This window comes from Prionailurus viverrinus, chromosome C2 (genome assembly GCF_022837055.1).
Source record: "Prionailurus viverrinus isolate Anna chromosome C2, UM_Priviv_1.0, whole genome shotgun sequence".
Classification (NCBI taxonomy): Eukaryota; Metazoa; Chordata; class Mammalia; order Carnivora; family Felidae; genus Prionailurus; species Prionailurus viverrinus.
In genome coordinates, this window is record NC_062569.1 from 92,551,869 (window position 1) to 92,576,858 (window position 24,990).

Sequence of the window (24,990 nt, forward strand, 5' to 3'; positions counted from 1 at the left end):
GTAGAATTGCTGGATTTTATGGTAGTTCTATTTTTAGTTTGTGAGGAACTTTCACACTGTTTTTCAAAGCATCTGCACCAATTTACATTCCTACCATCAGTGCAGACAGGATTCCCTTTTCTCTACATACTTGCCAACACTTGTTATTTCTTGTTTTTTTGGTAATAACCATTCTAACAAATAGGAGGTGATATCTCATTGTGGTTTTGATTTGCATTTCTCTGATGATTAGTGATGCTGGGCAAATTTCATGTACCTGCAGGTTATCTGCATGTCTTTTTTTTGGAAAAATATCTATTCAGATGCTCTGCTAATTTTTTAATTGAAATTTTTTTTTGCTATAGTTGTATAAGTTCTTTACATATTTTGGATATTAACCTGTTATCAGATATATGATTTTCAAATATTTTCTCTCATTTCACAGATTGTCTTTTCATTTTGTTGATGGTTTCCTTTGCTCTGCAGAAGTTTTTTAGTTTGATGTAGTCCTACTTGCATATTTTTGTTTTTGCTGCCTTTGCTTTGGTGTCAAATCCAAAAAATTATTGCCAAGACCCAGATCAAGGAAGGAGCTTACTGCCTATATTTTCTTGTAGGATTTTATGGTTTTGTATCTTATAGTCCAGTCTTTAATCTATTTTGAGTTAATTCTTGTGTATGCTATCAGATAGTTCTGTTTGATTTTTATAACTTCAATCTCTTTGTTTAAAGAATATTAACAATTCTTTATTTGATGAGATATTATCATTATAGTTTACCTTCTTTAAACATGGTGTCTTTTGGCTCTTTAAAGATTTTTCATGGCTGTTATGAGGTCTTTGTTAAATCCAACATTTGAGCCCTCTCAGAGACCATTTCTATTGCCTTGTTTTTTCTGTGAATAAGTCACACTTTCCTGTTTTATTGTAGGTCTTATAATATTTTGTTGATAACTAGACATATTAGGTAATACTGTATAGCAATTCCTTCCCTCTCTCTGGTTTTTTTGTTGTTATTTGCTTGTTTAGTGACTTGGCTAGACTATTCTAGTGAAATTTATTTCCCTTATATTGTGAAGACTCTGATGTTGCTTATCAGAGGGTATAGCCTTCTGTGTGTATACTGTCACCCTGGGATGACAGTTTTAGCAGGGTTCTCTTTGTCTCTTTCCCTGATCACTTCATTGATATCAAATCCAGCTATTAGCTATCACAGTCACAACCAGGTGAATGCTTTATTGTTTTTGACAATGCTCCAGGATATATATTACTCAATATTCTAATCCAATTCAGGCAGAAGTCATATTTGAAGCCAGTATTTGAGGTTTGTTCAAATCCCAACTCACCTTTGGCCTAGCTGGTTGCTCTTAAATAAGAGGAGCTGCCAGCCTCTTATTTGATTTCCAACAAATACTTCATTGGTTTTGAGGGCATCCTTAGGCTTGAACTTCCTCAAATTGTGTTTCAAATAAGCTAGTTTCTTTGGGGAGAGCTTCAAAGTTCATTGCCTCTTTCTCTGGGCAAAATTTCTGAGCCACTAGTCTGGACCTGGGGCAGGGATGGTAACCTCTGGCCTTCTCAGCTCTACTTTTCTGGCACGAAACCTCTGTCCTATGACCAAGCTGGGTGAGAGCAGTCAAGGCCTCAGCATTTTAGCTTGCTATGCCTGGGGTAGACATTTTGTCCTATGAGTGGGGGACTGACAGGGGAGAGAAGACTTTGACCTCTTGGCTACACTCACCAGGAATTTGTCCTTTGCAACTTGGGAGTTGGAACGGATGAGAAATGCTGACAACCTGAAGGCAGGAGAGGTATACAGCAAGTTGTGGCTCAATATCAAACACACACTTTTTACCAAGTGTCAGTAGATTTTCTTGAATAAATGTTTCTTTATTTTCTGTATCCTTTTAGGACAATTTCCAGAGGCTTTAAATGATTGCTGTTTTTAAAAAATACTTTTTACCAGTTTTACTTTTTTTCTGGAGAATGTGTCCATGGTGCTTCTCAAGATGCCATTCGGAAGTCTATCCTGTACCTGATTTTTGTTTTGTTTTGTTTTTTTGTTTGAGAAAGAGAGTGAAGGAGGGGCAGAGGGAGAAAGAGAGAGAAAATCCCAAGCAGGCTCTGAGCTGTCAGCGCAGAGCCCAACACAGGGCTCCATCTCATGAACCATGAGATCATGACCTGAATCAAAATCAAAAGTCGGATGTTTAACTGACTGAGCCACTCAGACGCCCCTATCCAGTACCTGGTATTTCAAAAATAAATAAATTTCTCAATTGTTTCCTTTTATTATATAGAAAGATGATTGATTTTGTATACTGTGTACTCTTCAATGTTGCTAAGTTCACATATTGTTTTGTATTTTTTTTTTGTAGATTCCTTTGAGTGTCCTAATACACCACAATATCACTGGCAAATAAAGTGAGTTTTAATATTTTCTTGCTAAACCCTAGGCATATTATTTTTATATTGCTTTTGCCCTTACTAAGTCTTCAAGTACAATGTCAAACAAAGGTGATGAGAGTGTATATCATTGGCTTGTTACCAATTTTAGTGGAAAAACATCCAATATTCCACAATTAAGTGTGATGTTATTTGTAGGTTTTTATAGATTGGCTTTATTCATTTGAGGAAATATTCTATTCCTAGTTTTCTGGTGATTATTCTAAAGAAGTGTTAGTTTATGATTTTTTTTTGCATGTATTGAGATGATCATATAATTTTCTCCTTTATTATGTTAACCAGTTGTTTTGCATTGATTGGTTTTCAAATATTAAACTCTTATTCTTGGGATAAAACCACCATGGTTATATTTTATCTTTCTTACATATGTCTGTCTTCCATTTACTAATATTTCTGAATCTATGTTCGTAAGTGAGACTGGCCTGTACTTTCCTTTAAGTTTGTCAAGTTTTTGGTTTCAGCATTGTGCTGTCCTCAGATAAGCAGTTGGGAAGATTTCACTCTTTTTTCTATTCCCTGAAATCATTTGCATAAGATTAGTGTTATTTATGTTTGATAGAATTAATCAGTGAAATTATTCAAAGCCTGTAGTTTTCTTTGTTGTGGTTATTTAATTTTGAATTCAAAAATTTTTTAAAGATAGGAGGCTATTTATATTTTCCAATGTGTTTGGTGTCAGTTTTTATAATTTTTTTCTTTCAAGACATCTCTTGCTTTCATCTATACAATTTATAGGCATAACGTTGTTCATAGTTTTACTTTTATTATTTTTAATTTCTGTAGAATCCATAGTGATGTTCCCTTTTTAATTTATCATATTGGTTATTTTTTTTCTTCTTGATCTATCTAACTAGGGTTTTACAGATTTAGTAAATTTTTTGAGGACACACCTTGTGGTTTTATTGATCTACTCTATTGTTTGCCCTGTATTTCATTGATTTCTGTCTTTATTTCCTTCCTCTGTTTACTTTGTGTTACACTGTTCTTTTTTTTTTTTTGGTGTCTTAACAAAGTTTAGATTATTAATTTGATATTTTCTTTTCCAATATAAGCAATAATGTTCTAAATTTTTCCTTTAAGTACTACCTAAGTAACAGCTTACAAATTTTGATATTTTGTGTTTATACTTTCACTCAGTTCAAAAATATTTAAAAAATTTCCTGTGATTTGTTTTTTAAACCATGACACAGTCTTAATTTCCAAATGTTTGGGGATTTTAAGATATATTTCTGTTATTGATTTCTAACTTAATTTCTCTTGTGATCAGAGAACATACTCTGCTTGATTTCAGTCCCCTATAATCCATTGTAATTTGTTTCCTGACTCAGTCTATATTTGTGAATGTTCCATTTCTACTTGAAAAAAATGCATATTTCCCTTTGTATGTGGTAAGTAGCTATTTTGGTCAGGACAATTTGGTTAAGAGGATTGCTTAATTTTTTTCTTAATATACTTACCAATTTTTCTTTATTTGTTCTATCAATTACTGAGGAGAAATAATGAATCCCCAGCTATGATTGTATATTTGTCTCTTTCTTTCTTTCTTTTGTTTACTTTCTATACTTTGAATACCTCTTACTAGGTCTGTACTTGTATAGGATTATTAATATCTTTCTGATAAAGTGATTCTTTTATAATTTGGAACTGCCTCTCTCTCTTCTTCTCTTAATGTCTACTTTATCTTATAATGTAGCCCCATCAGCTCTCTTGAGGTTAATATTGATAAATAATTTGATAAAATTATTTTTCACTTCTTTTATTTTTAATCATTTGTATGTTTTTGTAATTAAAGTGCATCTCTTATAAACAGCATATAGTTGGGTTTTTTTTTTCCATCTTGTTTCACAATTTCTGCCCTTTTCTTGTGTGTGTGTGTGTGTGTGTGTGTGTGTGTGTGTGTGTAATATTTGCTCCATTTACACTTACTATAATATAATCATTGTTAGAGTTAAATTTACGTCTATCATTTTTTTTTCAGCATGTCCTTCTGTGCTTTTTTCCACTATTTCACTTTTCTGTCCTTTGAAAAAAATCAAATATTTTTTAGTATTCTATTTTATCTTCTCTTTGGCTACTTAGCTACACTTCTGTTTTATTTATTTATTTATTTTTTAGTGGTGGTTCTAGGGATTATAATATGCATCTATAATTCATCACAATCTACTTTTAATTATTATTGCATAATTTCTCTTATGATGAAAGAAACATAACGTGATTCTGTTTATGTCCCTCCCATCCTTTGTTACTATTGTCATTTGTTTTTCTTCTACATTTTATAAACCCCATAATACAGTTAGTTTTTAATTTAAAAATTAGATAAACTCCTAGGGATTTTAAGAAATGACAAAATAATCTTTTATATTTACCCACATATTTATTCTTCTAATGCTTTTCATTCTTACTGTATATCTAAATCTCCATCTGGTATTATTTCCCTCAGCTTAAAAACCTCCTATACTGGGGCACATGTGTGGCCCAGTCAGTTGAGCACCCAATTCTTTGGTTTCTGTTCAGGTCATGACCCCAGCAGGGTCATGGGATCAAATACCACAGTGGACTGCACACTAAACATGAAACCTGCTTAAGATTCTCTCTCCTTCTCTCTCTCTCTCTCTCTCTCCCCTCCCTCTGCCCCTCTCCAACCCTCCCTTGCTCTTTCTCTCTCTCAAATAAAAATTAAAAACAAAACCAAAAACAACCTTTACCATATCTTGTAGTGCAAGTCTGCCCATGACAAATTTATTTACCTTCATTTTAAAATATTTTTGCTAGAGGGGTACCTGGGTGGCTCAGTTGGCTAAGCGTCTCTCTTTTTTTAAATGTTTACTTATTTTTGAGAGAGAGAGAGAGAGAGAGAGAGAGAGAAAGAATGAGTGGGGGAGGGGTGGCAGAGAAAGAGGAAGACACAGAATTCAAATAGGCTCTGGGGTCTGAGCTGTCAGCACAGAGCCCAATACTGGGCTCGAACTCATGAACCATGAGATCATGAGCAGAAGTTGGAAGCTTAACTGACTGAGCCACCTGGGCACCCCATAAGCATCTGACTCTTGATTTTGGCTCAGGTAATGATCTCACAGTTCATGAGATTCTTGGGATTCTCTGTCTCCCTCTCTCTGCTCATGTTTGCACATGTGCACTCTAAATAAACAAACAAATAAATAAATAAGACTTTTGCTAGATGTACAATTCTAGTTTTTCCTACTCTTTGCAGTCCATCCATCTACAGAAGGCCCACTCCTTTCGGCACCTGTGCCCAGATCAGTCACTTGCACCAAGTATGGGAGCAGCTGCAGCTTTCTGCTCATCTATGAATGTCTCTTTCACTCTGGAATTCACTTAATCAAGCCTTCTTTGAATCTACCACTTTTTAATATCCCCACAGAAAAATATGATTTTAACTTTATCATTGTATTTATCACAGGGTTTTATTACTGTTGCGATCATTGTTGTTACTACAGGAATGAACTTTCATATCTCAACATCCTGTCTAGAAATGGAAAGCTCCTCTCTTGGTTTTATTTTATATCTTGGAAATACTGTGAAAGCTGGACTGAAGACATGGAAGACCAAGAGAATGGTAACTAGTCAAATTGATTAATCTATTCCTGATACTAGTAAGTATCCAATGAAGTACTCAGAGTACATTCCAGATAATTGTGCTTTTCCCAAAGATTATACTGAGATTTCCCAAAGAGATCTCCCAGAGATTAGGTGGAGAAAATTATGTCTGACATATAAATAGAGTAAAGCAAATTGACTAAACTTGGAAGATTTGTACAGTGATTCATTAGAAAATGCATAATAATAATATAAAAGGAAACATATAATAAATCCTGGTTGAGAACAGATACAGAAATTTTATGGTAAATAAACAACTGAATATCAGAAGACAAATCCCCTTTGGGGTACAGTGAATTATATCAACTTTTATTTAAAAATGTTAAGTATGTACAGTTGACCCTTGCACACAATAAGAGTATGAACTACATGAATCCACTAACACACAAATTTTTTTAATAAATAAGTATAGTGCAATATAGTGTAGTATAATGTATTTTCTTTTCCTTATTTTCTTAATAACATTTTCTTTAGCATACTTTATTGTAAGAATACAGTATATGATACAAGTAACATACAAAATATGTGTTAACTGACTGTTATCCATAAGGCCTTTGGTCAGTAGTTGGCTCTTGGTAGTTAAATTCTGGGGGAATCAAAAGTTAAACATAGATTTTTGACTGCAGAAGAGGGTTGGTGCCTCTAACCCCACAGTGTTTAAGGGTCAAGTGTATACCTATAGTGTATCTTAGTGTATAATATAATTAAGATAGCATTTGAAATAGCAACTTGTGAATGTTAAATAAAATATCAGTATTCTTTAAGAGACTAAGACACAAGTGTCTCCATACATATAAATAGTCTATACTTTGGGGTATTTTCTTACCAAATTATCACTTATCATATAAAATGCTCTGGTCTGAATTTTTTCCAATTTGATTGACATTTTGGTGAGATAATTTTTTTCTGTGGGATAGTATATTATAGGATATTTACCTACATTCTATTTACTAGATGCCAGTAGAGCACCCCTCTTCTACTTGTGAGGGCCAAAAATGTCTTCAGACATTGCTAAACGTCCCATCAGGGACAAAATCATTCTTGGTTGAGACCACTGCCATAAGTTATATTAGCTTGTTTTATTTGTTTGACTCACATTGAGATTACTCACTAAACTCTAGAAAACCCACACATATTACTAAGTAATAGCTCTCCTACTTTTTATTTCCTTGTGCATTTTGTTTAAATTCAAAGATGAAACTTTATATTTTACCCACTAATTACAGTTCAATGTAGTTGCTTTCTAGCACAAAGTTTTGAGGTAAAAAAATTTACACTCTAAGACTAATTTCAAAAAAAAAAATAAGTAAAATATAGACCTGAAAATCAGATATATAAAAAAAACATTTGTTTAACCAAATCATACTATTTTTCAATTTATTCCTCTTATTATGTAGCTCTCTCCTTTTCTTTTATGTACCTATTACAGTAGAGAACACCTCCTATTAACTAATCTTTAAATCTGTTCTGATTCCCATCCCTTCTCCCCTTCTTAAGGATTTTGCTCCTTTAGTTACCCCCTCTGTCCCTTATCACCAGTCTCTCTTTCTCTATGGATCACTCTCTATTCGCATTAACTTTAAAATATGTTCTTTATCTAAAATGGAAAGACAAAAAATTCCTCCTCTTGACACTTTATTCCAGTCAAGTTACTGACTTCTTTTTTCTACACTCCTTCATAACCAAACATCTTGAAAGAGTTATCTACTTGTTCTGTTTCCTCATTTGCCACTCTTCTCTCTAATATAATTTTGGTTTCTCTCCCAATACTTTTCACAAACTACTTTTTAAAGAATCACTAACAACCTTCACAGAGCAAGACACACTAGTCACTTCTCTGAGCTTATTTTACTTAATCCTATCTTTAGCATTTGACATGGCTGATCGCTTCTTGAAACATTCCCCTTTATTTTGGCTTCTGCAACAGTCTCCTCATTTTTTCTCTTTTCTCTGGCAAGTCCTCTGGGCCCGCTGCTCCTCTTTGAAACGTAAATGTTGAAATTCCTAATGTCTCTATCCATAATCCTCCTCTTCCCTCCCTCTGTTTCCCCTTTCTCCCCTGTCTAGGTAATTTCATCTATTCCCATGTCATTACATATTATCTATATGCTAAAGACTCAACTAACAGCACTGATATTCAGATTTGTTTAGTTGTCCACGTGACATCTTCACTTGGATAAATGACAGACATACCAAATTCTAACATGTCTAAAACTGAAGTTTATTTTCCTTATTACCATGTCCTACTCCAACCCTACCACAATCAGTGACTCAAGCCTAAATCTGGAAAGAATTTTTGATTCCACTCTCTGATCTTCCACATTGAATATAATTAGTAGCTCTAATGTACTAATGATATTTGGACCTATCCTTTCTTCTACAATAACATTGTTAAAACCCTAGTCAAAGCCACCTTCAATTCTTGCGTGGAGTACACACTGGCCTCCTAACTGGTATAATGGCCATCTTTTCTTTTTATTCTTCTTTTCTTTTCTTTTCTTTGCTCTTCCCCCCCCCCCCCAAATGATATTTTCTTCATGCAGCAGTGTGGATGATATTTTTAAGACATAAAAGCATATCATTCTCCTCCTTAAAATAAAATGGGATTTCTTATAATTGCCTCAGGACATGTATAATCTTATTCCTGCTCATCTAGACATCAAAATCTTAACTCATTTTCCCTCTCAGTCCTTTTCTATTGCACTCCCAGCCTCCTTGGCCTTCTTTTTATTTCTAGAAGATAGTTAAGTCCTTTACCTTTAGAACCTTCTTATAAGGCTATTCACTCTGCCTGGAATACACCATTTCCTGCCTCATGTGGCTAGTTTTTTTCTTGAAAAAAAGCTTTATGAAGGTTTAATTTACATATTTATAAAGTATATGATATGATAAATTTTGACATATGTATACACCTGTGAAACTATCTCCACGATCAAGATAATAAACATATCCCTCATGCACAAGAGTTTCTTTGTGTCTTTTTGTAACCCTCCTTCCAGCCCTTCCCATAAGTGCCCCTTCCTACCCCCAGGCAACCACTAATCTGCTTTCTGTCACTATGCATTAGTTTTCATTTCCTAGAATTTTATATGAATATACACCTTTTTTTGCCTGGATTCTTTTATTCAGTGTAATTATTTTGAGATTCATTGATGTTGCAACATTTATCAATAGTGCATACCTAGGGGGGAAAAAAGAGAGGCATACCATAATAGACTCTTATCTATAAAGAACAAACTGAGAGTTGCTGGAGGGGAGGTGGGTGGAGGAATGGGTTAAGTGGGTGATGGCTATTAAGGAGGGCACTTGTGATGAGCACTGAGTGTTGTATGTAAATGATGAATCACTAAATTCTACTCCTGAAACTAATATTATACTATATGTTAACTAAAATTTAAATAAAAACTTGAAACATTAAAAAAAGGAAAAAAAAGTGCTTACCTTTTTATTGCTTAGTAAACCACCGAACAGATATAACAGAATTTGTTTATTGGAGAATTTAGTTGTTTCAGGTTTTGACTACTACAAATGTTTCAATGTTTGATTGCTATGCATGTGTTTGTATTGATATAGGCTTTCTGCTTTCATTTGTCTAGTTTAAATAACGATAAAAAATGACTAGATCATGTTATAAATGTATATTTAAATCTTTAATAACCTGCCAACTGATCATACCATTGTACATTCCTACCAGTAGGGTGGGAGAGTTCTGTTTCTTCCACATTCTTGCCAATACTTGGTGTGATCAACATTTTTGATTTTAGTCACTCTAACCGATGTGCAATGATATGTCATTGTAGTTTTTTTTAATTAATTAATTTATTTTGAGAGAGACAGAGATATTGCAGGCTGGGGACCAGTAAAGAGAGAGGGAGAGAGAAAATCTGGGCTGCCAGTGCAGAGCCCCATGTGGAGCTAAAACTCACAAACCATAAGATCATGACCTGAGGCAAACTAAGAGTTGGACACATAACCAACTGAGCCACCAAGGCACCTCTCTCATTATAGTTTTAATTTGATTTTCCTAATGATGAGTGTTGAGAATCTTTTCATATGCTTTTCTTTATTGTTTAATTCTTCAATTTATTGATTGATTGAATTATAATAAAGGACTATCATTATATTTCTGGAATATTCTCTATTTAATTATTTTTGATATTCAGCTGGATTTGATTTCCTAAAACTTTTCTTTTTTTGTGTATAATATTAGTTTCAGGAGTAAAATTTAGTGATTCATCACTTACATATAACACCCAGTGCTCATCGGAAGAGCCCTCCTTAATACTCATCACCCATTTAACCCATTCCCCTGCCTACCTCCCCTGCTGTAGTTCTCAGTTTGTTCTCTATAGCTAACAGTCTGTTTTCTGCTTTGCCCCTCTTTTTTCTTTTTCCCTCTACGTTCATCTGTTTGTTTTCTTAAACTCCATGTGAGTGAAATCATATGGTATTTTTCTTTCTCTGCCTTACTTTGCTTGGCGTAATACTCTCTAGCTCCATCCACATTTTTGCAAATTACAAGATTTCATTCTTTTCAATGGCTGAGTAATATTCCATTGTGTGTATGTATGTGTATGTATGTATGTGTGCAGATATATATATATATACACACATATATGTATATGATGTGTGTGTATGTGTGTATATATATATATACACACACAACACATCTTCCTTATCCATTAATTAGTTGATCAACATTTGGGCTGTTTCCATCATTTGGCCATTGTCATAATCATTACAGTTTTGATTTGTATTTACCTGATGATGAGTGTTGTTGAGTGTTTTTCATCTGTTAGTCATCTGTATGTCTTTTTAGGAAAAATACCTATTCATGTATTCTGACCATTTTTTAAATGGATTATTTTTTGGGTGCTGAGTTTGATAAGTTCTTTATAGATTTTAGATACCAACCCTTTATCAGAGATGTCATTTGCAAATATGTTCTCCCATTCTGAAGGTTGTTTCCTTCCCTGTTCATATGTTTATATGTTATCAGTATATCTTCCTTTGTGAAGTACTTATTCAAATTTCTTGCCCATATTTTTATTGGGTTCTATGCTTTATTATAGTTTTTAGAATTTTAACAATCTATTCTACATACAAATCCCTTATAAGATATATGCTTTGTAAATATTTTCTCCTAGTCTGTGGCTCAACTTTTCATTCTCAAACATTATCTTTTGAAGAGCAGAAATTTTTATTTTTGAAGAAGTCCAGTGTAGTCATATGTTCTAATATGAAGCATGTTATTTAAAAAACTTTTGCCTAACCCAGTATCATAAAAATCTCCTCTTTTCCTAGATTTATAAAAATGTTAGGTTTTATATTAAGGCTAATGATCTATTTATAAGTTAATTTTTTGAAAAAATTTGTTACAATGGATCAAAGTTAACTTTTTTATGGATCAAAGTTAACTTTTTTCAATTGTTTAAGTATCATTTGTAGGAAAAACAATCCTTTCTCTACTTAATTGCCTTTGCACCTCTGTCAAAAATTAGTTGTCCAAATATATTTGTGGGTATATTTCTGAAGTCTCTATTAAGGTCCGTTGATCTATTTGTGTTTGGACTGACATTAAACTGTTCAATAACACTAATTTTTTAAAAAGTCTTTAAATCAGGTAGTGTTGGTCTTCCAACATTTCTCTTTTTTTAAAAAAAAAAGCTCTTTTGGCTCTAAATCTTTTGCATTTCTGTGTGGACTCTAGAATCAGTTTGTCAGTTTCTATTAAAAGTCTGCTAGAGTTTTATTGGAATTGTATTGAATTACAAATCAATTTGGGGAGAAATGAGATCTTAACACTGAGTCTTGTGAAACATGAACATGGTGTAATTCTTCATTTTTGAAGGGTATTTTTTAACTTCTCTTAGCAATGTTTTCAGGTTTTCAGTCTGGGTCTTTCACATCTGTTGTCTTATTTATGGCTGTTTCATATTTTTGATGCTATTATGAATGGTATTTTCAAATTGTAATTTCAGGTTGTTTGTTTTGGGTAGATAGAAATAAAATTGATTTCATACATTGACTTTGTGGACTGTACTTTGTTAAACTCACTTATTAGTTCTAGTAGCTCTCTGTAGAATTCTTTAGATTTTTTTCTTTATGGATGATGATGTCATCTATGAAAAAAGATGATTTAACTTCTTTTCCAATTTAGATAACTTTTTTTCTTGCCTGACTACACTCACTAGAATCTCTAGTACAATGTTAACTAGAAGTGGATGTGAATTCGAAGTTTTTTCTAGTCTGGCTGCTGGGAATAGGCACTGTTTCCTTTAATCCCTTCAGATGGTTCTTTATGTATTCCTAGTTAGTTTCATCATAGTATGTGTTGATCAGTACTTTGGTGAGGAGGAAACTATAGATCTCTGGGATCTTCTTTGTGAACTGCAGTTGCTCTGGTTTTCCTGGTTTCTCATCTCCATCTCATTAACTTAGGGAGTCAACTGGGTTTCTCTAGGGTTTCCCCTCCTCTTTTGCTGCAGTCTGCAAACTCTCAGGGCAGGAACGTGTGTGGTTATAGGGTTCACTTCTTTTGTTTCCCATTTTCAGAGATTACTGTATTTCATTGCCTGATGTCCTGCATCTTAAAAAAAGCCATAGTTTCATTTATTATATCTGTTTTTTTGTTTGTTTGTTTATTTTAGGCAAGACATTAATCTGGTCTGTATCTTGGTCTGAAGTGTAAGTCCAAGGCATTGTCTGTTTCATTCTTATCTGACACAATTTCACTTAAATATTTCCTCCTCAGATAGGCCCTTCTCTCATAACACTCTCAAAAATAGGTCCACCTTTTCCCCCTTATCTCACTTTTCTCCTTGATGGCTTTGCTTTTTTCAATTATAATAGTACATCTATGGATTCTTTACATGTTTTACATATATGCATTCCTTACATGTTTTCTATTCTAAACTGAGGAAAGAGTCCATAATTATTTCATTCATCACTGTATATCTTGTGCTTAGAAAAATGTTTGACACAAAAGATGCTTAATATTTTTTTGAATAAATGACCTCTTCCCATTTATTATTTACCATGATTTTTGCTCATTTTTGTTCATTGAGGCATTCTTTCTTTCTTATTCTTTGTTTTACTTTTCCATTTTTTATATTCTCAAGTTCATTTTTATTTTACATTCATGTGCCTCTCTTTGCTAGTTCTCTTTTATTCTTCTTTCAATTTTTCCTTATGCTTCTATTTGTGTTCCCAGGATCTGTTACCGTTCCCCACAATCTGAAAAAGCCATGCAGTGAGAGTGGGAAAATATCTATAGATAGACTTGAGACTTTTTAAAGGATCTTCCATTGCATTACAAGAAGTTGATGCACAAGCAAGTTTGTCTGACAGTGTTCTACCTTAAGCCTATTCCTCAACTCCTTTGGTTTAAACAGCATACTATTATTTTCTAACTAGCAAAATTTCTGTCACTTTCACAAGTAGAAGGAGCACTAGTTGACGAGGCAGCTGACTGGATGTTAGTCATTCCATAGACCAGTTGTTATACTGGAAAAGATATTTAACCTCTCTGAGGCTTGGTTTCATCTTTTATTAAAATAATAATGTCTACTATTTATAGAGTACTTTTACAAACATTAACCAAGAAAAGTTCCATAAGTCTTTAAGGGAGTTAAGGGATTATAATTTTTACTTGATATTAGAGAAAAAAGAAACTCAGAGAAGTTAAATGACTAGCCACCGATTACCGATATAATGAGTACTTCTTAAGTAGAAAAAGTAGAACTTGATATAAACCTCTGACTGCTATGCCTGCTGCTCTTTGCAAATCATTTTATTGGTTCCACAAATCATAATCTGTCAAATACAAAGATTTCCTTTGAGCCATAGAGTTTTGTTATTCTATGATGTGAAAGATTTGCAGATGGAATAAAGATTTAGGGTAGGCAGTTCCTTGGAACCTAAACTATCTTACAAAATGATCAGTGAAAGAGCCCAGGAAAAGATTGGCATTTAAGTGTTTCTCCAGAAATGAAAGTATAAAGTTCAAAACAGAATGTGTGTCCCTTTGAGATGTAATAAAATATAATATATAATCATGATATAATAAAACATAAAAGATAAAAACTGGATTTCAGAGAGCACCATGTCTAATCTCCTCAATTGTGAAAAATAATTTTAAATTGTTTTGTTTTTGAATATATTTTTTCATTGATTGTGGGTAAAAACTGGGTAAAAAAGTGGTTTCTGATTATAGTATAATGGGATTGATTTCCAATGACCCTGAAACTTTGAGACACTTAGAGACACTGAATAATACAATGGAAAGCATATGAAGTCTGTTTTGCATCAGATAGGCCTAATTCCCACTCATTGTAACTTTGAGAAACTAATTTAATATCCTTTGTCTTCATTTTTTTTCATCTATAGAGGAATCTACAGATAAATATCTATCTGCCATAAAGGGTTACAATGACCATTAAATAATATAACACTGAGTCAAACTGCCGAGCACAATCCCAGAATAGAATAGACACTCAGTGGAAGTGGATTCAGTTTCCCCAAGTAGGAACAATGCAGATATGCTTTCCTGAAAGCTAGGAAATAATTCATGAAAGGCCAAATAGTCTCTATTATAATAAAATGGAACTACAGAAACATAACCAGGTTTTATGATCCAATAAATTAAAAGCAAGTTTTCATAAAATTTATTTTTAAAAGCATATTCCAGGATATACCTTCAAGTCATTAATCAGTCCCGTATGATGTTGATTATCAAGAGAAGACTTTAAAGAAATTGATTTCAAATTCCATGGCTTGTCTGAATTTCTAGGGAGCTCACTGGTGGAGACATGGAGGATCTCTTAATGGCCTCCTAAGGACTTGATTTTACTTCTGTCTTGACACTTCAGATCTTTGTTTAGAAAAAACTATTTGTTTTGCAAAATTCCAGTGAACCCAATAACTGCAGAAGCTATTTCTGTTCTCCCTTGTCAAATCTGAAAAATCCCTTGGCTGTTCATATGAGCAGAAAGAGCCTGCTGTCATGCTCTATCTTACTACCATCATCATTTAACTGCTGAGCACATATTTGTGCTAGGTATAGAGGGTATAAAGAATTTTAGATATACTCTTCACATTCTTCCCATGCATTTGGAAAGGTAGAGCACATGCATAAAAATAAATAAAATACAAATGAATCTACACCAACTACCAACTGGTTCACGTTCTACCATGTCTACTATAGACACTGTAGGCATTTAAATGAATTGGCATAACAGGGCTCTGATGGCAGGAGGAAAAGTTTACAATAGGAACTAAAATTTGAGCAGGGTGTGTTCAGAGGGGGGATAATATGCATAAATTATAAGGATAGCAAGATAAATACCCTTGGCCTAAGGGGAGTGTTTTTATAGAAGAGTAGTAGAAATTTCATTTGAAAATATAGATAGGAATTATATTTTAGAGTACCCTGAATGAAGATTTAAAATCTTTGCTTTTTAAATCTGAAGGCTGTATAAGAGTATTGAAGGCTCAGAATAAGTGAGCATGTCTCTGAACTTCATTAACTGTTATACTGTGGTTGATACTGTAGAATCATGATTAAGAGCCTTCTCCTGCTTCTTATCCTCAGCATAAAATTTCTCTTTTTACTATAAAAGCATTGCATTTTTATTACAGAAATGTCAGAAAATACATTAAAACTAAAAGAAGAGATGTGTAAAAGCCACAGTCTCATGTTTAGAAACTTTTTTGATCCATATAGATGGATACATTCTCTGTGTCTCTGTCTCTGTCTCTGTCTCTGTCTCTGTCTCTCTCTCTCTCTCTCACACACACACACACACACACACACACAGTCTTGGGGGAATCCAACCCTGAGAAGGCTAAACTGGGATTCAGAAGCTCCAGTATGTGTGGTAAACCATGTGGAGACTATTTACAGGAAAAGTTTTGGCTGAAACATTTTATGTGGAAGCGAGTGGGTATGAAAGAATAGTATTAGGGTAGGAGTCAGCTAATTTTTTATATAAAGAGCAAGATAGTAGATATTTTGAGTATCATGGGCCATATGTTTTCTGTTGCAACTGCTCAACTCTGCCATTGTAGTATGGATGCAGCCATAGATAATATGTAAATTATGAGTTTGACTGCATTCTAATAAAGCTTTATTTTGGGGAAATGAAATTTTACATAATTTTCAGGTGTCAAGAAATATTATAATACCTAATTGGTTTCTGTTTTAGGATCAGCAGAAGCCAACATAGATATCAGTGTTCTATCATAAGTCACCAGGAGAAAAGACAGTGAAAAGCAACCAAAAAGGGGGTGTTCTACTAGAATAGAAAACTAGAGAATACCTATGATGAAAAATAAGTCACCCTATGGGCATTCCCAGAAAAATTTTAAGGATTTCATAGGAATTGGCATCCTTTAGCTAGAGGAAGACAATGTTTTAGGTTATTATTAATGATGTGATCCGATTAATCATCTACAAACTGGTGAGGCGAGGTCTGAAGAAATTCAAAATACAAACAATATGTGTGTGTATACATGTATATGCCTATTTTATACAACATGAAGCCATCATATATATTGTTAAGCAACCTTCTTTTTTTTAATATGAAATTTATTGTCAAATTGGTTTCCATACAACACCCAGTACTCATCCCAACAGGTGCCCTCCTCAATACCCATCACCCCCCCCCCCCATCAACCCTCAGTTTGTTCTCAGCTTTTAAGAGACTCTTATGGTTTGGCTCCCTCCCTTGCTAACTTTTTTTTTTCCCTTTCCCTCCCCCATGGTCTTCTGTTAAGTTTCTCAGGATCCACATAAGAGTGAAAACATATTGTATCTGTCTTTCTCTGTATGACTTACTTCACGTAGCATAACACTCTCCAGTTCCTTCTTTTTTAACATAACACTGATCAATATGTTGTAAACCTCTTCTTGTCGATGAATGTTAGCCCATAATATCACTAATAATATCTGCACCTCCAATCATACCTTCATTCTCCATTCTTTCTGAACTAGTTTTTAGAATTGCTTACTCCATCATCTTCAAATTTGCATTTTCTACCATGGTAAATGTTAATATTATTGGATTTTTAGTTTGTGACCTTAATTTCCTAACTTCACAGTGTGTTTGTGTTTTCTATTTAAAAAAAAGCAACAGAAACTAGGAAAGTTAGCTAAGTCTAAGAAATCCAATTACTTAGGAAAATACTGTAGTCCTTGTTATAATACTTTTTTAAAATGAGCAATGGCATAAGGTTTTCCAAACAAGAAAGTATTCAATTATTATTGATACTGGCATTGTCAGGTTTACTATTTATAAGGGCACCATGGCTCTTCCACCTCAAAACAAAAGACAGTGACTCTGGAACTAACAGAATAAGGTCTGCATGGTTTGTAATAAACACTGAAATAATGGGTGTGAATAAATGGATAAATGATATTAGCTATTTGAAGTATTTATATAATTATTAAAATTATCAGGTTGCACTTCCATAACAAAACAAAAATTTGCATGCATGCTGAATGTGTTTTAAAAAACACATTACTAAGCACAGATGTATGGGTTTAAATCAGGCATTAAAACTTAGAAAAGCTATTTGCCTAACCTTTATAGAACTTACTCTGATAGGAAGTACGGATCCGTTTCGTTAAATCAGGATAAAAGTTAGACAGGCCACGCATGCAAAAGTTGTCTTTGGAACATGCCAGAACATCAGCATCAGCAGCAGGCAGGGGAAAGAGAGAAAAATAGTCTAAAGTGAAAGGAAGTGATTCATACCAGAATCTAGAACAGCCAAGATGAAGAAATTGCAGCAAGTTTAGGTAACCAAATTAGAAAGGAGATATTAAAAAAATAAATCAATTAGAAAGTAAGAGGTGATAGATGAATGATGACAGTGCTATAGTAATTTTATTTAATCAAATATAAGAGTAGATGTCATATTTGTCATATGATTTTTATGTAGTAAACGTATTTCACATGTAAATAATACTTATGTTACCTCATAAAAATTAAAATGGTTGTCTTCAATCCTCAGTATTAAAAAGACAGCTTAGGGATTTTAGTCTTTGGTATTTTATTTTTATAATATAAAATGAGTATTCATTGTAGTCATTTTATACACTAAATATGAACAAAGTTTATGACTTCATCACAGTTTTTCCAGATTTTAAAGTCATCAAAATTCTAAGCTCTAATCATAATTGAGTCTCAATAAATTTAAATTAAGTAACAGTTATGTTGTTGGTCACAATATACACCTTGTCATACCATTGTATAAACTGAGTAAGTAACTTAGATACTGGCATAGGATCCAGTTTTTCAAATTCAATTTGTGCTTTCAGTATGCCAGTATTGCCTCTTATACCCTAATATTTTCCTACCCTAGAGTCCATAAACTTTAAAAAATCAATCTTCTCTTTCCCAATCATGAGGTAATCTTACGGAACATGCATGCACAATCTCTTATTCTGCCTTCCTTTCAAAAGCCAGAAAAGGTAGAGGCAGAACCTATACAATTTGAAATTTCCAGCATTCCTAAAATTATGCTAAAAGCTGAGATCACTAGCAGGAAACAAAGAGACTTCTATATTCTGAAGGAGAACTTTTGTGCTCCTGAAAAGGGTTTAAATTAGCAACGTGGAAAGGGTTAAGGTTCATTAAAAAAAAAAAGAAAAAAGATTAACAAAGGGAAGAATTTCAGTATATCAAGTTAATTTTTCATTAGTCCAAAGGGAAACTTCTTTTATTATAACATTTGGATGTTAAATTTGGCACATTTGCTATTTAGTAAATAACACCTATCATAATGTTCTCTTTTTATTTTAAAATATTCTTTACATGAGTCTATTTAATAAACTAAACACATAATACTATAGATGTATTTCCATCTGCAAATCTTTGAGTCAACTGATTTTTTTTATCAACTAAACTATATCAGTGGACAGAAAATATGCAAAATTTTGTCAGTGTTTACAAAGCCAACTATTTGGATAAATACTGAAATTTCAGTAAACTTTGGATAATTTGGCATACCAAAATTTGGCATTATATAGAAAGTATTTCTGCTTATATATTAATTAACCTTATATATTTTTCCTTTATAGTTATACAAATTTATTGGTCCTGTCAAGCAAAATGTTATCTTTCATAGCATTTTAAAATGTTAATAATGTTTATTGCATTTGTGAAAATACCTCAAAGAAAATCACCCTCCAATAAAGAAAGGTGACAGCCAGAATATGGAGTTTAAACAATTAAAAGTAGTGAATATTTAAAATTATATTTTTGAATATTAGAAGAGATATTAGAAGAAAACTATCCTGTTAAAATACAACTATTGCAAATAATTTTTTCAACTACAGAGCCTGATTTTCACAGCAGTTTTATATTTAATAAATTCTTATTTTCTCTTATTTCTTAGGAATTCAACCTATGAAACTTGAGGTGTTCCCTAACTTTGGCAGCAAATTGAAATTTAAACACTTCCTTTATCCTTTCAAAGATTCTCACTATATTTCCGCCCAATTTTATTTACATAGTATTATAAGTTATATTGACTTCATATTGCCATGCATTTGAATAGCATTACAGAAGAAAGATAAGAAATCTAAAGGTAAGAAAACAGATGAACTAATCAAGTTCATAACCATTTTGTTTTATCTCCTACCTGCAATGAACTGCTTGTTTTTTCGAGGAGACCGTGGTTGACGTTGGTATAGGTCACTTGATCTATATAGGTCAATGGTCCCCATGCTTAACAGTACTGTCTTCTGTATAAAATCCACCACAGCCAACCCATTGCAGTTCCCAAATGCAACTCTGAGAGAAAAAAAAAAATGCAGCTAGAACGTATCACAATAATCATTATTATTGTAATCTCTGAATTAAACATAATTGGAAAGTAATGCCTTAGGGTTGGAGAGGTAAGGTCGCGATTGGTGTAACGTCAGGAAGGATACCATGCCTTTACACAGGATGGAGTGACCTTGTATAATAGCCATATTATACAGTCATATTTTATCATCAATTTTATTATTTAAGTAGTGATTACCCAACCTGCTCTTTAACTTGGTCTTATCTTTTTATAGAATCATATAAAATGTTTTTGCTAGCAGTGGGGAAATAGATCAAGAAATGGCATACTCTAATAGCTATAGATGCTTAGGTATATAATTAGATGACTTTTAAAAATAAAATTATAATTATTAACCTCCAAATTATTTCTCTTCTTTCTTAAAAAATTGTAAAAATATTTTTTTATTTTTGAGAGAGAGATAGAGCATGAGCAGGTGAGGGGCAGAGCAAGAAGGGGAGAACAGATTCTGAAGCAGGCTCCAGGCTCTGAGCTGTCAGCCAGAGCCTGATGTTGGGCTCAAACTAATAAACTGCGAGATCATGACCGAGGTCGAAGTTGGATACTTGGCAGACTGAGCCATCCAGGCACCCCTAAATTATTTCTCTTCTTAAACAGTATATATTTAACACAAAATTTACATAAAAAATAACTTTCTATATCTAAGGTTTTGACACCATAGTAGATATAAACAGAGATACAATTTTCATTCACAAAAAATTAAAAATTTCTCTCTTGTTTTTTATTTTGTCCTACTTATTAACTTTTGTCCTACTAAAAGACAAACATCATTCGATTAATTTTTTTTATTTCTCCTGAGAAATTAAAACAGCTCTTAGCACTAAGCAGGCATTTTGGTCAGTCTTAATATTTATTAGGCTTACACAAATTCTCTTTTTCTGAATTTACAACATGTCTTCTAGCTAAACAATTGTAAATTTGTGCTGTTTGCTCCCTAAACTAAACAAACACTAGTTACATGACTGTTGTTTTGCTCATTTCATGTAAGTTCTGTGTTGTTTTCTTACTCAGATTGAATCTGGTTGACAAACCATTGGTTTACTCTCAGTTTCTTTCCACTCCACCACATAGCCTTCCTTCCTTACAACAAATGAAAAGTTCTACCATATGAGATGTTTTGCTATTTCACATAGAGTTCTACACCTTCCAACAAGACAGACTTTGGAAACTAAAACAAAAACAAAAACAAAAACTATTGTTATAAGAGTCAGCAGAGGGGCACCTGGGTGGCTCAGTCAGTTAAGCACCGACTTTGGCGCAGGTCATGACCTCACGGTTTGTGAGTTTGAGCCCCGTGTTGGGTTCTGTGCTGACAGCTCAGAGCCTGAAACCTGCTTCAGATTCTGTGTCTCCCTCTCTCTCTGCCTCCCTCCCACTCATCTCTGTCTGTCTCTCAAAAATAAACATAAAAAAAAATTTTTTTTAAAGTCAGCAGATTCTATCTCTATCATTTACAGGTTATGTGACCTTGAAAACAATTAATGAACTTTGTCAGGCCTTAGTTTCTTTACTTTATAATGAGAATTATAATACTAGATTTATCTATTTTTCAGGGCTTTAATGAGCATCAAAATCAGAAAATTGTTATTAAAATACTTTGAAAAATTTCCATACATAAGTAGAACTGACTCTAATATTATAATAAGTAAATGCAATATTATACATATTACATACTGTATAGCAAGTTCATATCTCGAAACTTATACAGGTATGATAGAGTTCCCAAATTCAATACTGACAAGAAAAAAAATAGGAAAGTAGAATGTATTACATCAACCAGAATGATTATTTTTCTCTTTGAATTAAAAATAAGAATACTAGAAAGTTATACCTTAGTGTTGGGGAGGTCAGGCAATGGTTGTTGAAAAGTCAGTTAGAATACTGGGTTTAATTTCCTAACTTAAATAAAAAACTGTACGAAATATATTAAGACACAGTTTGCACAGATTGACCAACCAGGCAACATAGGATGAGAGAAGGATAACAATCAAAGTAAACTTTACCTAGGTATTCTTCTTGTGTTTTGTTTTTTATTTACAGTTTTATTGAGATATATTTCACATATTATAAAATTCACTGATTTAAATAAAGTGTACAGTTCTGTGGTTTTAAATATATTTGTTCTTACTAGTAAAATGTATTTAGAATTGTGGAATCATCACCACATTTTAGAACATTTCAGTACCGGAATCTGGGTATTCTAATTTAAACTAATGTTCTAATTTAGTGAATGGAGGAGAGACTTTCCAGACTAGACTAGCACAGGAAACTAACACAGAGAGATCAGTGGTCGCACTGAATTGAGGAGAAATAGATCAGACTCTGATGCTATAAAAACAGCCAGAATTTATGAGGTAAAATACTAGAGAGAAAAGAGCTACACAAGGAGAATATATCAGACTCATAGAATGGTTCTCTGGAGCATCCATGTGAAAAAATTCCCCCAGGCTTGGGAAAGAACCACTAAAGAGATAAAGCTGAACAATTCACAAAGTTATCAAAAGGCTGAGAATATTTCATGTTACTACCAGACAAACTGCTGAGATCTCCTAATAGACAAAAAAAAGCAGATATAGTAGTATCACTTTAGGAGTGGGGAACACATTTAGCCATAAACTAAAAGTTCTTCTGAACTCCACCTTAAAAAAAAGCTTAGACACATTATTCTAAGTAACATAACTGCCTTCCAGAAAAATAACCAACACTATTAAAAAGAATCAAACAAAATACCACCATAATGTAAAATTCACAATGTCCACTATATAAAAAGTAGCAGGCATATAAGGAATTCAGAAAACATGACTGATAAGCAAAGGAAAAAATAAATCAAAAGAAACATACCTAGAAATGAAACAAATGATAAAAGTAGCAAACAAGGATATTAAAAATGCTTAAAAATATATATTCCAGATATTTAAGAAGGTGGAGAAAAACATACTCTAAAGTTACAGGAATCAAGACAGGCTGGTATTGAAGTAAAGATAAAAATAAATTTTAATGAAACGAGTGGCCATAAACAAACATAAATGGTCAACTGATATTTGACAAAAGCATTATAGGAATTCAGAGGAAAGATAGTCTTCAATAAATGATGTGAAACAATTAGATATCCATAAGTAAAAAATTGAGCCTTAAATTTTTACCTTCCACAGTACAGAAAAATTAATAAGACACTTGATTTCAAAAAATAGGCAAAAGATTTGAACAGATATCTCACCAAACAAAATGTACAAATGTGAAATAGGCACTTAAAAGATGCTGAGCATCATTAGTCACCAGGAATATGTAAATTAAAACCACTGATCCCATCAGAGTAGATAGAATTAAAAGATTGGTAACATCAAGTGTTGACAATCATGTGGAAAAACTGAAATTCGAATACATTGTTGTTGGAAATACAAAGAATACAACTTCTTTAAAAAATAGTTTGCCTTATAAATATATATAGTTAACTCTTCACCAACACAGGGGTTAAAGGTGCCTACCCCCCACACAATCAAAATCCATGTATAAGTTTTAACTCCTTCATACCCCCCAAACTTAACTATTAATAACCTACAGTTGACTGGAAGCCTTACTGGTAACATAAACAGTCAATGAACACATATATTGTATATGTATTATATATTAGATGTTTACAATAAAATAAGCTAAAGGAAAAATGTTACTAAGAAAATCATAAGAAAGGGAAATATATTTACATTATTGTATTGAAAAAAATCATGTATGAGTGGACCCATGCAATTCAAACTTGTATTGTTCAAGGGTCAACTAAATTCACCATATGACCCAGTAATTCTATTCTTTCTTACCCAAGAAAATGTAAACAAATATTACACAAAGACTTGTACTTGAACATTAATAGCAAATTTATTCATAAAAGCCTCAAACTGGAAACAACTGAAGTTTCCATCGTATAAACACATTTTTTGTATATCCACATAATGGATAATACAGCAATGAAAAGGAACAAGCCACAGATACATATACAATATGGATGAAACACAAAAACATTATGCTAAGTGAATGAAAACAAACACAAAATTATTTATGATTTATGACTCTATATAAAATTACAGTAAATGCAGTCAAATTGAGGGGCTAGAGGAAGAGGTAAAAATTGAATGCAAGGGAGCATAAAGGACCCTTTTGAGGTGATCGATACTTTTTATATCATTAGTTTGTTGGTGGTTACATGACTTATATTTGTCTTGCATGTTTGTCAAAATTAATATGTCATGCTTAAAATGGGTGATTTTTATTTTATATACATACCTCAATAAAGTATTTGTAATACTAATAAATATTTAGTTAATTAAATTGCTACAAAAAAGACAGAGAATTACACAGAGTTATGGACTCTGGTCCCTAAGAATGTTCTGGAGAGTAAGAGAATGATATGGCAAAGATTTTTTAAAAAATTGGATATTTTAGTTAACCTACCTGAAAGATAAAATGATTTCATTGTGGGAAGAAAAGGTGAGATTTTTTTTTTCTTCCAATATCTTGTTGGTAAGGAAATTCAAAAGAAAATATCAATCAACAAGAACATATTTTCAAGATTTAGCATTTATAATAAAAATAATTTTTATTAATCTCATCTTTGTTTCTTTAAATACTCAACATCTATCTTAAACTGCTTTATATAAAAACTAGCTATTCTCAATTGTCTAAGAGTTAATTAACTTTTCTGTTTTATAAGTACAAAATATATTTATATATAGAAATTAAAAGTCCACATTAAAAAGTCCCTAAATACCCTACAGGCATCCTGTTCTATTTTGCATTTATAAACAATGTTAATGTATGGACACATATAAATATAAAAAAAAAGTAAAAGTCAAATATTTTAAAAACACATTTCTATTTCATATCTTTGAATATGGTGATGCTTTAAGAAATTGCTCTTCTTTCTAAAAGCAACTCAGAAAAATAGGTTTAAATATGTTTGTTCAATGGGTTGGAAAAAAAGCAAAATTTTGCTTTTAAATACCTTAAAAGTTTTGTTACTGGTACGAACTTAGGGAAAAAAGCTCATATAACATTTGTAATCAAATACAAATACATTTTGGAA

General features: G+C 32.6%; 1 protein-coding gene across 3 annotated transcripts in view; it reads right to left on the bottom strand.

Moving 5' to 3' along the window:
- STXBP5L (syntaxin binding protein 5L) overlaps nt 1-24,990 on the bottom strand; it is a 398,449-nt gene that overhangs the window by 93,662 nt on the left and 279,797 nt on the right. For 2 of the 3 annotated variants that reach the window (XM_047876607.1, XM_047876609.1), the window contains exons 19-20: nt 19,710-19,861; nt 17,661-17,732 (exon numbers count right to left, since the gene is read on the bottom strand). In XM_047876607.1, coding sequence (XP_047732563.1) covers nt 17,661-17,732; nt 19,710-19,861 — 224 coding nt within the window. The remainder of the gene's footprint in view (nt 1-17,660; nt 17,733-19,709; nt 19,862-24,990) is intronic. The other variant, XM_047876610.1, reaches the window with a different exon arrangement.